This window comes from Idiotropiscis lumnitzeri, chromosome 4 (assembly GCF_059441095.1).
Source record: "Idiotropiscis lumnitzeri isolate Australia: NSW breed Sydney's pygmy pipehorse chromosome 4, RoL_Ilum_1.0, whole genome shotgun sequence".
NCBI lineage: Eukaryota > Metazoa > Chordata > Actinopteri > Syngnathiformes > Syngnathidae > Idiotropiscis > Idiotropiscis lumnitzeri.
The window spans coordinates 5,540,048-5,555,181 of record NC_142394.1 but is presented as its reverse complement, the minus strand read 5'-3'; the positions used below and the strand labels follow the sequence as shown (position 1 = coordinate 5,555,181).

The 15,134-nt window shown below is 40.4% G+C and overlaps 1 protein-coding gene across 2 annotated transcripts; it reads right to left on the bottom strand.

Annotated features, from left to right (window-relative positions):
- Positions 1-4,274: 4,274 nt before the first annotated feature.
- Positions 4,275-14,209, bottom strand: LOC148337909 (moesin a-like). Of its 2 annotated transcripts, XM_088294394.1 has the most exons (15): positions 14,061-14,209; positions 13,290-13,337; positions 12,997-13,080; positions 12,823-12,918; positions 12,541-12,663; positions 11,947-12,098; positions 11,776-11,859; positions 11,557-11,703; positions 9,287-9,383; positions 8,614-8,777; positions 8,357-8,487; positions 8,027-8,187; positions 7,400-7,492; positions 6,013-6,246; positions 4,275-5,116 (listed from the first exon to the last, which is right to left on the bottom strand). In XM_088294394.1, the coding sequence occupies exons 1-15, from the start codon at positions 14,067-14,069 to the stop codon at positions 4,952-4,954; spliced, it is 1,788 nt and encodes a 595-aa protein (XP_088150520.1). In that variant the 5' UTR covers positions 14,070-14,209; the 3' UTR covers positions 4,275-4,951. The 2 variants fall into 2 exon arrangements, with proteins under 2 accessions (XP_088150520.1, XP_088150521.1); XM_088294395.1 differs by lacking the exon at positions 13,290-13,337 and having other exon boundaries at positions 14,061-14,194.
- Positions 14,210-15,134: the final 925 nt, after the last annotated feature.

Below are 15,134 nucleotides of genomic sequence, written 5' to 3'. Positions count from 1 at the left end.
CCATTAAGACAGCTGAAAAAACATATCATATTGCAAGAACTTGAGAGTTCTTTTGAATGCCTAGGTTTGCTTTGTGCCTCATGACATTGTCAATATACAACTAACGAGCATGAGAGCTGGGACCTTGCAGGACCTTGGCATGAGTAGGAAGAAGAAATACTGATTTGTTGGCTTGCATGCACCAGGTCAAAGTGCACAAAAAGTACATTTATAAGAATATGCATGCTACCCAGAGTGTCTGCAATGATTCAAAGGATTTGATGCACGTGGTCGTCACATTTCCGTATAAAATGTGATGACATCCACCACACGTCCGCAGTGCTCAGAATCTGCCTGCACCTCAATCAAATTCACCAAAATTACTTTTTACTAGCTGTGCCAATAGTTAGACCAGATTCCACTTGAGAAGTGATGATGATTTTTTGCACCAGGTTATTGATTGTGTTTAACCTTGATAACAAACGAAATATATCTTCCGCAGTAAACGTAATTGGATTGCTCCAGTCCACGCCTGTGTTGTGCATGTGCATGTGCTCTTTACCCACAAGCCATGCTTGAGGCATGTTCCAAAATATGCGATTCAAACCATTGATGGTTACTGATAAAAATATTCATACTCTGTACTTTGATTCATTGCAACCTTTCTCGGACATCAAAGAACATTAGTTTTAATTTTGATTTAGTTTTTTTATTACAGAACTTTTAACTAATGTTGGTTTGCCAAAAATGTAGTTCGACTTGAGAACATAAAGTGCTGGTATTTGTTCATTTGACTTAAGGCGGTCTTGGGTTGTGTGACGTTGGTTTTTGATGATAAAAACATGGACAATTTACTTAGTGTCGTAGATCTGGAATAACCCTCATTCCTCGTCATTAGTGATATATGTTCTTCGTAGTTTCCTGTTTCAATAAAAGAGGGACAAACACATTTTCTCTTCAGCATAGAGAAACATGCTCATCTCTTTATGGTGGCATTTGATTCATGTTATCACATTTTTCTCTGAATTCCTTATTCCCCTTAGCTGTGTGTCTTTTAGCAGTCAATCAATTTGTCAACCCTTGGTTTATATGAAAATATTCACGGTTGGATGGATGGATAAAAGTGAAGTTTTCGTAATCCCACCACCAGATTTTTTTTTTCATTCATGCCAATTTTCCAAGGTAGTCAACGACATTTTTCTCTGTGGTGCGTCACATTTACAAGACATGGTCATTTTCACTTTACAGTGAATTTAACCTCTTTTGCATTATGTGGCAGTATAGCCGAACGGTTAATGTCGAGGCTTGCAGGACAAGCGACTCTTAGCGGCGTCGAATCGATCCCCACCTGCTTCCCTTAGTCTTTGGCTGCCAGGATGGCCGAGTGGTCTAAGGCACCGCGTTCAGGACCCAGTCTCCCCAGGAGGCCTGGGTTCGAATCTCGAATTTCCCCATTGTGGGACTAATAAAGGGCAAATTATTATTATTATAAAACATCGGGTTGGCTAAGGACCCCCGAAAACGACCCCTACGAAGAGACACGCTTATGAAGCACAGTTTATACTGAAAACTATCAGTTATGTGGCGAGACATGGGAATCGAGGAGCCGTGAGAGAATTCAAGATAAAAAAATCCATGGTTCGTAGGTGGAGGAAGCAGCTACGCCGAGTCAAGAAGACAATGTTTAAAAAAAAAAGGAAGAAAGGAATGAAGACGAAGCTGAGGTTTCGTGGAAACAGGGCGAGGTGGTCCGAATTAGAAGACCAACTCGAATGATTGATTAATAATCAACACATGGAGAAGCATCTCTACAGTCACTATTCGACAGAGTGCAATAACACTTGTAGAAGAAATGAAAATCAAACATTTTCAAGGAGGACTCTTGGTGCTTTCGTTTTACAAAAGGCAAAGACTAACCTGGCACCGCAACTTCAGACAGATTACAAAGAAAGAGCTGGCCATCTTCCTCTTCTACTGCAGTAAAAAGACCGCCAAGAAACACATACAGCCCAATCACATCACCAACAAGGACACGTGTGCTGCTCACTTTCGGCATCCCTGAGAACCACACTGTGAAGAAGAAGGGACCAGCACAGTAGCGAGCTGCACAACGGGGTGCGGCTTTTACTATTGTCACCTTTGGCGATTTTTCAGAGAAAGAAAGTAAAGAAAAGTTTCCAGCTGGAGTCATCGTGAAGGCCAATCAAAAGGGCTGAAGAAAATGAAAGTGTTGCAGAGTGAGGTGTACGTAAAGAGGTAGTGTGTTTTCCCACCGTCACCGTCACTGTTTTTCTGTGACTACATGCGCGCGCTCTCTGATAAAACAAGTGAGCAAATGAACTCGGAGCTTGCCATCATTACGGGAGGATTGACGAAGGAACTCCAACTGCTGGACATTTGTGTGAGTAGGGCATTCAAAGTTAACTTTCGTGCTGCGTGGGAGCGATGGATGACGGATGGCGAATGCAACTATACTAAGATTGGGAGGCAATGCAGGGCAAGTTATGCCACAATTTGTGAGTGAATTGTGGATGCATGGGCTAATGTGTCTGCTTGCACTTGCTGTTCGAGCTTTCACAAAAGCTGGCATCATTTCTGAAGGGCCGCACGGCAACGAGATTGCCTGACAATGATGACAGAGAATCTGACGTGTTTGATGGAGAACTTGCACAACTGTTCGTTTCGGATACAGAAGATGAGGACTTTGATGGATTTGGGGATAAGAACTGATCAAAAAATGACGTGAGTACATTATTAAATACTTCAATAAAGTACAACCAAACTCAGTTTTGCGCCTACTACCTTTATAAAAACATGCTAGCATACATACTAGCTTATGTCTTAGTGTGCATGCATGCTAAGCTAAGGTATGTTTTACCATGCCTCCGCCCAATAATACGGCGCGCCGAATGTATGTGTTAAATACAGAAATAACACCTGTAACTGAGACTGCGCCTTTTATACAGTGCACCTTATAGTCGTGAAAATATGGTACTCTTTGGACACCACGAGAAAAACGTCACATGCACTGTACCATCAACATCTTGGAAGAGCCCGGTATACAAAGTAGTATTTAGTAAGGTAGAATACAAAAATGCATTGTTGGTAATCGAAGATATGCATATGGTGGTCACATTGTAACTACGGTTCTGTGAGTTCCGAATGGTCGCGCCTAGTGGTCTGTTGTTGCTTCCACCTGTATCTATACCAGGTCTGGAAATCATGGCTGCAAGTGTCCAGAGCTACAAATACCCTACTATTAAGTACACAGGTTTTGATGTATCACTTTCACTACATTATAGCCATGAGCAGCATTCTAAAATGCGTGTGCAAGTTCTGCAACAGTGAGACTCCCACAGGACTACAAATGTAGAGGCAATAAAGAAGATCTCCTTGCCGGCAGATGCTTCAAACTCACCGGATTATAAGAGCAACAACGGAACACGTGGGGGATGTGAAAAATTTTCAGAAAGAGTGAATAAGTGTGATATGAGCTTGATTCATTTATAATAAATGTGTTAAATATATCAGCACTGATGGACAGAGACAGAAAAGATAAAGATGACGGTGAAGGAGATGAGATGCTCTTGAAATAAAAACTCCAAACTCAGTAACACTTGTTGAAATTAGGATCAGAGTACCAAGTAAGGCTTCCAGCATCCCTTCATCATTCTTCACTGGAAGGAAGTCTTTTTGCAAGCAAAATTTAAACATATATTTATCAAACGTAGAGAACATTTAACAGCTGTACTGTATGTAGATGTTCCCACTGGCTTCCATTCTAGTTAAACCGGATGACAGCAAAGAAACAGAATCAACGGTAATCAAATGGGTGTTTCGAAAGAGCAGCCACCAAAAGGTGGACAGTGCGGACATGGGCTTTTAATAATAATAATAATAATAATAATAATAATAATACATTCATAGATCATTTCATGTGTTTCTGATATAAAGGGGTACATTAAAAAGCAAACACGTGTGCTTGAGACTTATTGGCATTAAATGTTTTGGGTCAGTCGTCAATGAAAAATTGTAAAAATCAAAATTGAGAAAGAGATACATGAAGGATGTGGGGAGCTGAGTGAGAAGTAAAAAACAAACAAACAAAAAAAACCCAGATAGCTATAAAATGCATACTCGACATACTTTACTGTAGTTTTCAGATAAAATAAGAGTTGTCATGCAGTTCTCCAAACACTCTTCAAAGGCATTGAGCATTTTCCTTTTATTTGAACCGCAAACGTTTTGGTGATGTGCATTATTTGGCACATGGAATTATCATGCACTGTCAAACAGATGGTGTCCCTGTCTATTTTATTTGGATGAAGAAAATAAAACTTTACATTTGGTGAGAACAATGTCAAATCGTAATTTCCAGGGCTCGAGCTGGATATCATTTATGGGGACATAAAATTACCAAATTAATAAACCAGAAAAGACTCCTTTGATACATCATACACCTGCACATGCACAATTTGGGATCCAATACAAGAGCTGTGCCACAAATTCATTTAACAACGAGTTTATCATTGCAGTTATACACATCTTAATCTCTACCCCTTACATTGGTTAGATAAGGAAAAATTTCAAGTTGGAAACCCCCACATTACCGTTTGACAATATTAATCCACTAATGTAATTGTCAAATCAATATGTGTCTGTTCGAGTCGATCAAAGCATGCATTATTATTTTAAAAAATGCAGTGTACATTTGTTACATGTTTTTTAGTGGCTCTTATTAGATTCCGCATGTGTACCCAACATTTTGGTCATGGTTATTGTTCGTGTGTGTTTGCTGTAATTTTCGCACAGACTAATCTTAGATGCAAAATTGAAATCAAGGATGGTAACAGTATGATTATTTGTTGTTGTATTAAGTCTATTCATTAATACTCAATCCTCAATTTAATATTACTGTGCTTCTTTGTTTCTCTATTTGATTGAGCTCAGTTAATCATTCCGTAGAAATTTTTCACATGGACTCAAATTCATCAATGCGCTGTTTGGTGTTGCCCTGGCGAATCTGACGTAAGGTCTTGTATTTGTCACGGCCGGCCTTTACATTCTCTGCATGGATCAGGTCATTTGGGGTCTTTTTGCTCTCGTCCACCGCTCGAGCAAGCTCGGTACTCAGGAACTGAAAGAGAACGCAGACACAGAATGAAATGCTCATTGCTGAGACTATTCAAAAGCTTCAGGCCTCTCCCCACGCCCTTCTCCTTCCCTCAATCCCAATCTGAAAACATTCTTTTGTCCGTAGTTATTAAGTCCCATTTTCGTGTTGGAGATTCTATGCAACATCATACGGTATCTTGTTTTGCTCGGGAAATAGAGTCCAATTTTATTCCAGGAGTAATAGACTTTGTGGATGGCAGACGCGGCGTGAATAAAATCCAAGATACCTGCAATATTTTTAATTATAGTTGTATGTCACTTAGTTTCTTGGAAAACATACTTTTTAGGGGCAATTAGGGGCAAAAGATGAAAACTTAACACAATCCAAACCATATAAAACATGTATTCATTGAAAACGCAACAAATAGAGCCAACATTATGGACACGCTGAACTGCCTAAGAGGGGTCATCGGCGCGGGCAAACTTCTTAAAATGACTGCATCAGCTGAGACTGAGTCCATTTAGTCTCAAAACATAGTAAGATGCACAAATTATTATTCGATTGCAGTTCTATGAAGTTTTTACAACACACTAAAGGCTATGTAGTCGATCGATTAGGCTAAAAATTGTGTAAATATCTCAAATACATGTGATTGTTCTCAAAAAGGTTCATATTTTTTGGGGTTAAATGCACAGGTCATCTGGAAAAGATAAATAATTCACCTGCAAGACAGACTGGATGTCCAACAAATATATGGAAAGTGGGGTGGGGGGGGGGGCATTTTGATTGGAAAAGGTTCATTCGTGATGAACATCTTTTTTGTGACAAATTTCAGTGGATGGAAAAACATTTAAATTGAAATATCAGTAATATGGTGCCAAACCCCTGGAGCTGGTTTTATAGTCTTGCATGCATACCTTCAAGTTTTTCTGCAGTCTCTGGTTCTTCTGGGCCTCCGTGACTCTTTCCTCCTCACTGCGGTCGCGTACCATGCCGGGAGACAGTAACTCAGCACTCGCTTCCGCACTGCTCTCATCAGTCTCGTCGTGATCATGCATGTGAGGGTGGACAGAATCCTGGATGTGGATTCCCATTATTTTAGACTTCAGCTCCTCTTTGGTCCTCTCTAGATCAGCTTCGACCATCATCGCCTGTCAACAAACACATTTACATATTTAAAGGAAGGGGAGAACTGCTGCGACTTTTGACACCCTCGTCGACCATTTCCACAATGAGAGAATGTTGTTGTGGTATTTGTGGTCCATGTCCAAGTTATGTTAGAGTGAACTAATACATTCTGTATGCTGATGAGAACATTTCTCCTTACTAGGACTACTCCCTGGGCACAACATTAGGCACATGTTGTCATAATACAGAAGATATTGGTTTTGTGAAATCCTGTTTCTCAAGCAATAACATCAAATACAGCTACAATGTTTAATATTTAGACTTGACACATTTATGGGGCAGGTGATCGCTTTTTGTCTTATGGCTTCTTTTTGTCGCATGGCTCAGGCGGTATAGTGGTCGTCTCCCAACCCGGAGATTCTGGGTTCAACACTTGTGACCATGTCAAAGTGTCCTTGAGCAAGATACTGAGACGGAATTTGCTCCGAGTGGACCTGGCAGCACCTTGCTCTTTGGCGTATGAATGTGTGAGAATGAGTGAATGTGAGGCCACATTAGGTCTAGAAAAAAAAAAAAATCATAATAACAAGTGCACTCCATTTAATTAATTCAAAATACTCAATTTAGGTTTTGGGAATTATTACACACACGTCAGAAAAAATGCATTGAAAATAGTTCCTAAAGCTTGGTTTTACTTTTCAAAACCTTGGGGGAATGTGTGAGAAAGACGCAGTATCTGAATAAAACCAACACGGCAAGAACATGCCAACGTCACAGCCACAATTTGACCCCTAAACCTCAGGAGTGTGAAGCAGATGTGCTCACCATAAGGCAAAATTTGATGTGAACGTGTACCTAATGTCAAAATGCCCAACATTATTTATGGGGACAGTTATATTAGATTTCAAAGTAGCAATAAGGGAATATTTGGCTATTTAAACAATGACATGTGTGCATCCAAATCCAGGTTTTTTTTTTGTTGTATCCCAAAATATATTTGTTAGACTTTGGTTAACTTATATTAAATGCAAATAACTTTTCAGTCTTGTCATATTCTTGCCACTATTGGATTCCTTGCTTCTTTCTACTCTGTTCACTTAGTAGTGTCAGACATCCCTCTTAGCTCATTTTTGATTCACCCTTTATCTGGCTCCTGCTTCTTCCATTAATTCTCACCCTTTTCTGCCATCTCACTGCCTCCTCGTCCTTTTTCTTCTTGGCATCTTCCAGCTGGGAGATTTTCGATGTAAGCTCTGCCAGCTCAGTGGCCTATCCACACGTGCACACAAATGGGGAAAGAGTTAAGAGTGCTCCAAATTTAAGGTCGCTGTGCTCTCACTGTCATGACAATAGCTTTGTGTGTAGTGTGCATGTGTGTGCGTGTGTGTCTGTGTGCACACAATCTCTCGGGTTCTACAGGGCAAACTTGAATTAATTTCCTTTCAATAACCAAATATGTATATTATACCTACTTTTTGCCATCTGACACAAAAGCGTAGTAGCTCTATTTTTATTTGTAACTATTCACAATAACGAAGCATTACAAGGTGTCGTCTAGATACGTTGAGGTGTGAGAGAGGCAAGGAAATGCTCTCAAAAGAGATGAGCTTTCAAGAGATTCTTCAAAGTACAGAGGGTCGCCTTTTCAGGAGCAACCAATGAGATCCAGTCCACATACGTGTGTGGGAATGACATATATGAACTCGCGTCATCACGTTCACACAATATTAAAGCAGACATACTTGAAATGATTTGATTCCATAAATGTAGGGTGGTATAATGGTTGAGTTGTGGGACATGTACCAGCTCTTCCTGACTCTTCATCTCTGACTGGGGATGTTGTAGCAGGGCTTCTTTCGCTTGCATGGCAGCCCTGTGATCGTTGTCAAGACTCTCAGCTTCCTCCTGTGCAAGTGTCCTCTCCTTCTCTAACTCAAGCGCCCTGCGAGTTTGCTCCTCCAGCTCTGAAAGTCAACATCCAGCACACATAATACAGAACACAGCATATTCACTACCGTTATTATACACCACATTGGGGAAAATTCTCAAATGATGAATATTTCAATATGGCAAGCCACTTTCTTTTATGTTCGCAAACAGAAATAAATTGTTGTATTCAAAAAGTTGTCAGACCATCTTGCGCTCTCTTTGTCTGCTCCTCAATCTGTCGCAATCTCTCCATCAGCTCCATGGTCTCACGAGCAATCTTCTCTGTTTCTTTCTCAGCATTTTCACGCTTTTTTTTCTCACTCTCAAGCAGAGCCCTGACAGGAGAATTGTGCATAAATACACGTCTGAAACAACTCCGTCCCCTGACTGTTCTTGCTTAAGTACAGAGAACAGACTGTAAACTGTAAAAAATAAAAGACCTTCTCATTGCCTGCTTTTACCTTTCCATCTGCCTCTTGTTCTTCTCCTCTCTCGCCTGGGCCTTCATCTGCTGCACTTCAATGGTGTCCGGTTTGCGTCTGCGCATGTACAAGTCGTGGTTTCCCATACAAAGTGCCAATATACGTTTGTTGATGCGAAGACGGGGTACATAGAAAACAAAGTCCTTGAACACAAAAAGTAGCAATTATTTATCTTTTGAGTTGTGACACAATATCTTAGCACCTATGCATTGTACAGTTTTAATATTGTGGAATTCCTAAACATGTGCCCGTAAAGCAAGATTAGTGACCATCAATAAAAGAATCTAATTTCAGTAAAAACTTGGATTTCTGCATGTGGCAACGTTATAACTTGCCGTAGTAACATGCTACACATTTTTACAGGCACCATGATTACGTAGATCTTAGCATGTGTGTGAACTAGTAATTAGGTTTTTGTTTGTAGTTGTGAAAAGATTTTTATATTAAAACATCTCCAAATTCAAATTATGAGGACTCAACTGTCTATGGTGGCCATTTTACAAAAAGTTACTCAATCGAAATTATCTCAAGCTAAAATGGCTAACATCTTGACATTCAATTTGTCTGCATAAAACCAAATCAATTTCTCCTGAATAAGCAATGAATTGGCCTGACAGGGTGTACGTAATGCACTTTTTCGGGTATTCCATACCGGAGATTTCTTGTCAATCGGTTTGATGACAAACTTCTTGTCATTGAAGGAAATATTTCTGATTTCACTCCAGGGGAAGCCAATCTTTGGGGTCAGCCTGCAGAATATTGGAATACTTTATGTTACAGCCCAGACACTAATAAACACAAAGTAGTAAATTTAAAAGTAAAGTAAAACAATACACAATAGTATCATTTATGACTCGTAACAAGCTTGGCACAGTAGGTAGTGATTCCAGCCAGTATTGGCGATATCGATCCGATACCGATACTTTATGCAAAATGGTAAAATAAATAATAATGTGGTGTATTTCAAATCACAGCTTATAAGAATGCAAGACAGGACAAATATTCATTTTAAAACTTCTAAGTAGAACTGCGGTGGGCGGTGAAGGTCGACTTGTTTGCATGTCCACCTCACAGGGCACAGGTCATAAGTTCGATTCTGGCTCCGGCCTTCCTGTGTGGCGTTTGTCTGTTTTCGTGTCTGTGAGGATTTTCTCTGGGTTCTCCGGTCAGACATGCATGGTAGGTTAATTGAACACTTAGAATTATCCAAAGATATAATTGTGTGGAGCGCGGATGTTTTTTTTTTCTTTGTGTGCCTTCCGATTGGCTGGCAACCACTTCTGGGTGTACCCCGCCCACTGCCCAAAGATAGCTAGGATAGGCTCCAGTAGCCCCGCGACCTTAGTGAGGACTAGCGGCTTGGATAATGGATTTGCATTTGCTTTGGAAATAAATCATCAACATTTTTGCCCATTTTCTGACACGTTACAAACCTAACCCTTGTTTCTGCGCTGTCAATTTGAATAAAGGGATGGGAATTCAAACATTTAAACATGATTTTTAAAATCATATTCATCGATGAATAGACAAAATAATCATCAAATTGATTATTAAAATAATAATTAGTTGCAGCCATACTTGAAAATATATATTTTTTTTTATTTATTCAACTTTGCTAAATTTATCCAATTAGGGTACAGATTCTTGTTTGACATGGCTACCTGGCTGCAGACAGCACGGTAAAACAAAGCAAAATGAAAATAGATTGACAACAACAAGTATATTGAGCTAGCAGTCAGACACTTGCTATTTTATAGCAATGTTTATAGCTGTTCTGTTGTAAATCTGTCATTTAATGCAGTGACAAGGGTGTTGAGGTACAAGAGTTTGTTGTGGGAAATTATCCAATTCCACCAAATTTGTCCAAAACTTGTTTCCTCAAAATAAGGTATCTTCGTTTATCTACTGTGTCTATGCCAGAGACGTACAGGGACAGGCAGAACAATTACAATTACCACTAGATAGCCAGAAGTACAATCAATCTGCGTATATCCGCCTGCTGTCATGCATACAACTGAGTAAGTCATGACTTCCAGCCAGTATCTCTGCTTTGTGGCCTCTTTGGGCTCACATTTTACACTGACTAAGTCAATCTGTGAGTAAATTGAGAACAGCCTGGAGTACCAAAGGAACGACAATGTACTCTCTTCTTCTGTCAATGATGTGTTTTCTTCATAAATGCCTCTTCTTCTGTGTTGTGGTGTTTAACCTGAGGTGTTTCACAAGGTTTTGTCATGCCTCCGTAAATATCCCAAACTGCATTTTGACTGGAGATGAAACAGTTCCACACATGACTCTGTTTGCGTGCAGCCATAATGGCAGTGGTGTGCCACTGCACTTAGCAAAACTTACCTACCTATGAAGAAAAAGTAGTCCTCACCAACTGCATATAATTTAGACAAGATCTAAATAATTTCATTTTTTAATCCAGAAAATAATGTACAATTTAGAGTACCCAATCAACTTATCATGCTTGCTTTTGGAATGCGGGAGGAAATTGCACTAAATGCAAGGTCGGAATTGCTTTAGAAGGACGAAGAGGGCGCACGATTCTTTTATTTTATTGTGTTTATCTTGCGCCCCAAATGAGTAGCTATGGCTCTGCACTGAGCCAGTGACGTCGCAAGCTGTCTGAAATACCTAAACTGAGATGGATGGCTCGTGCCTTCATAAATAAGGGCGCTTGTAGTCGTGACAACGGATGTGAATTGCACAACACATTGACCATTGACACTTTGTAGGTATTGTATGTTGCAATGGCAAAGACGGGCTCACACATGAGCGAAGCTCATTCCCTGCTCAGTTATTAAGGATCCACTGCTGCTCTGCCTTTTGCCACATAAGCGCCCATTCGCAGTGTTAGGTTTTAGTGTGTCTTTAGTGCAAATTATGAATTTTGACTTGCAAGAGTTGTAGACCTACTTGTCCTTTTTGTCATATATGTTGAGGCCCAGGGCGTCCACTCCCAACCAGAGCTCAGTTCCTTTCTTGTTCTTGATGCTGAAGTAGTTAAGCCCATACATTTCTAGATCCTGGGCTATTTTCAAGTACTCCACCATGGCGTCCTCCCTGTGACAAAGAGTCATGTCATGATGACTGAATCACTTATTTGCAGGGAGGGCTACGTTGTCTCAGGTTCACCTTGGCATTCCCTTATGCTCTTGATGCCACACTTGAATTCTTTCCTCCCACTGATTTTTATTCAGTTTGTGCTGCTCTAAAACCCTGGGTTTATCGTTGAAGGTGACACACAGTTAGAATTCAGATGACTGACTAAAGATAAAGTTTGTATCCAAGGGATGGACTGACTACCTTTGGGGAAGCAGCTTCTCTCTTGTTAGGTAGCCTGGTACGTGATAATCTTTCTTGTAGTCTCCATGTTTGACCTGAACTGTGTATGAGGCCAAAAGCACCGCAGTCTCAGGTGGGCAATAAATGTCGTCATTTTGGATGCTCTCTTTTACCTAAGGCAAAAACAATAGAATTATTAGTATTGATAGAATTAAAATTCACACTCAGGAAAACCCATGCCACTTCTAAGCTTTCTTTGATGCACATGGATTTATTTTTGTGCACATGAACACCCTTGTGAACAACCAGAGATGATAACCTTTTGCTTGAGTCATTGGGAAACCCCCAGAGGTTTTTGTGGCATCTATTTTAGTTGAGATTCCTGGTTTGTCTATTTATGTACAAGGTAACACTATAAAACTAAAATGAACTAGTTGAATACTTTTTTTGTACTATTGAACATGACTGTGTTTTAATTTAGCCATAATAGTTATTTGGAAAAACCCTATAAGGTCTAAATATTTTCTCAAAATGTTCCAACATTTTGGATGATGAAATAGCAAGTTATAAAAATTTTGCTTCAAGATCACCGCCATTAGTTGTGTATTCGCGAACCTGCAAAAAGAAGAGACGTTGCGTTGCCTCCTGGATGAGCTCTTCTGTAACATCCTCTGGGTAAAACTTTGCCCTGAACTTTATCAACAGGGGGTTGTCCCTCTTCACATCTTGAGCGGTCACCTGGGAATGGCACCCCCCAACAAAGGGATTAACACAGCAAGCATCTAATTAACCTCAATGGATCAACAAAGTCACGTTTGTGAGCATCTGTTCAGGGTGGAGGGGGGGGGGGGCATATGAGAGATATGCCAACAAGCTGACACGCAGCTTTCTTCTCACCCTTTTGTTGAGCTTTAGCCAGGTGGAGAAGCCTTTGCTATCCTGGTACTGGAGACCAAAGAACCAGGTTTCCCTCAGCCCGATTGTTTTCACAATCTAAACAGTGGCAGTAACAATGGATGGCATAACTTTGCTCATCAACAAGGGCCAATGAGCAGGTGCAATACAATGTACCTGATCAAAAAGTTGTTTGCCAGTAGTGCTGGGCAGAATGGCAAATTCCAGCTCGGCGTCCATGCTCGTGACCCGAACATTTATCTGCCGGAAAACACAAGACACAGGAGGAAAATATCGCTGTTGCGCAATCATCTGTTCTGTGTCACTGCAGGGGCTTTGGGGAACATGACGAGTAACAAATGAGTGGGAATGAACACTACTTATTTTGTACTATCTTTCTTTGCTCTTTGAAACTAAGGTCAATTTGATGGTTCTTGGACAGAAAAAGGACCAAAAAGAGTGTTCCTTACATTCTTCTGTTCAACCAGGAGCATCCACTCACAAGAGGTTGGTGGAGGCTACAATCAAAAAATGAAGCCCGCAGTAAATCTTTAGATGGGGTTGATTGATTCTATGATAAATATTCTGTAATGAATTGGTAAAAACGAGCCATGGGGAAAAATATCAGTAATATGATGTTTCTAATATCACATTTTACAATACAATATGGATGCACCAGCATGTAACGCATTTGAATATTGTTCAATTAAAGGAAATACAATTGTGCACTTGAATGACTTACTGTGACCGTTAAATATGATTCTCATCCGTGTACACTACTATAATTCTAAAAATCTAGAGTCTATGACCAATTAAAATGCTGTATTTGATATCACCCCTTTCCATGTCTTCAGTTTGACATATTTCACCATGGATGATTCATTATTTTTTTCCAGGATACAAATGATCAAAACAATTTCTGTATTGTGACACTATCGTCGTCATTGGCCAAATCTCATAATATCATCTCCAAATCCCCCGCAGCCAAAACAATGTTGCCCATTCAGCTCTATTTATGCAACTTCTATTAGGACAAAGTACAATTGAATAAAGGAAGCAAGGGCAAGATACTTGTGTCAACAGCAACAACAAAAACAACAACAATAACAACATCCAGTAAAATCTAAGTGCCTTATTTTTGAGCCAAACAGGCAACGGTGCTAATTTCAAACTATGACTACTAAATACATAAACTTCCTCAAACATATAGTTGACACAAGCAATGAAAAGTTGCTACTCACAGTTGACATTTCTCTTTTTCTTTTCTGTAGTCTGTAGTAAAATAATTCTTAGGGACGCTTGTCTCCTTTTCTCTGTGGAGTCATATGAAACCGCTTGCAATACCAACAAGGATTAGACGGAGTGAGAAAAGACCATTGCATTGTTCCCAAGTACTCTCCTTTAATCCAAAGGCAGCTTGAGGCCCAAGCATTGCGCAAAAGCAAACTTCATCTTGTGAACACTTCACCTCATCACATTTTGATCATGTGTCACTTAGTCTTCTACAATTGTATATGATTTTCCATTTTTTTATTAGATAGACACATAGATAGTTGGATATCAGGAAACGATTGATGGATGAATATATCCTATCCTTCCTGTGTGGAAAATTAAGTTTTCACAACAGTAAAATTCACACATACAAGGTGCCTGCCAAAAAATATTGAGGGAAAGCCCATTTATTTCAAGAATTTGTTTAAAAAAATGAAACTTGTACATTATACCAGTTCACAAGGCAAGGTGAAGTATCTCATCTGATGAAGACCCTGGAGAGACTGGTCCTCGTCCATCTGCGCCCCCTGGTCAGCTCCTCAATGGACCCACTCCAGTTTGCATACCAGCCTGGCATCAGTGTGGATGATGCCATCATCTACCTGCTCCACACTTCACTCTTCCACCTGGAGAAGGCGGGGGGCACGGTGAGGATCATGTTCTTTGATTTCTCAAGTGCTTTCAACACCATCCAGCCCGCCTTATTGGGAGACAAGCTGGAGCAGGCGGGAGTGGCCCACCACCTCATCACATGGATTCACAACTACCTCACAAACCGGCCACAGTACGTGAGAACACAGGACTGTGTGTCTGACGTGCTCCTCTGCAGCACGGGAGCGCCGCAGGGAACTGTGCTGGCTCCCTTCCTGTTCACCCTCTACACCTCGGACTACAAATACAATTCCACAACCTGTCACCTGCAGAAGTTCTCTGATGACTCTGCGATTGTCGGCCTCATCACTGACGATGACGATCGGGAGTACAGAGGGGTTACGCAGGGGTTCGTGGACTGGTGTCAGCAGAACCGCCTCCAAATCAACGCT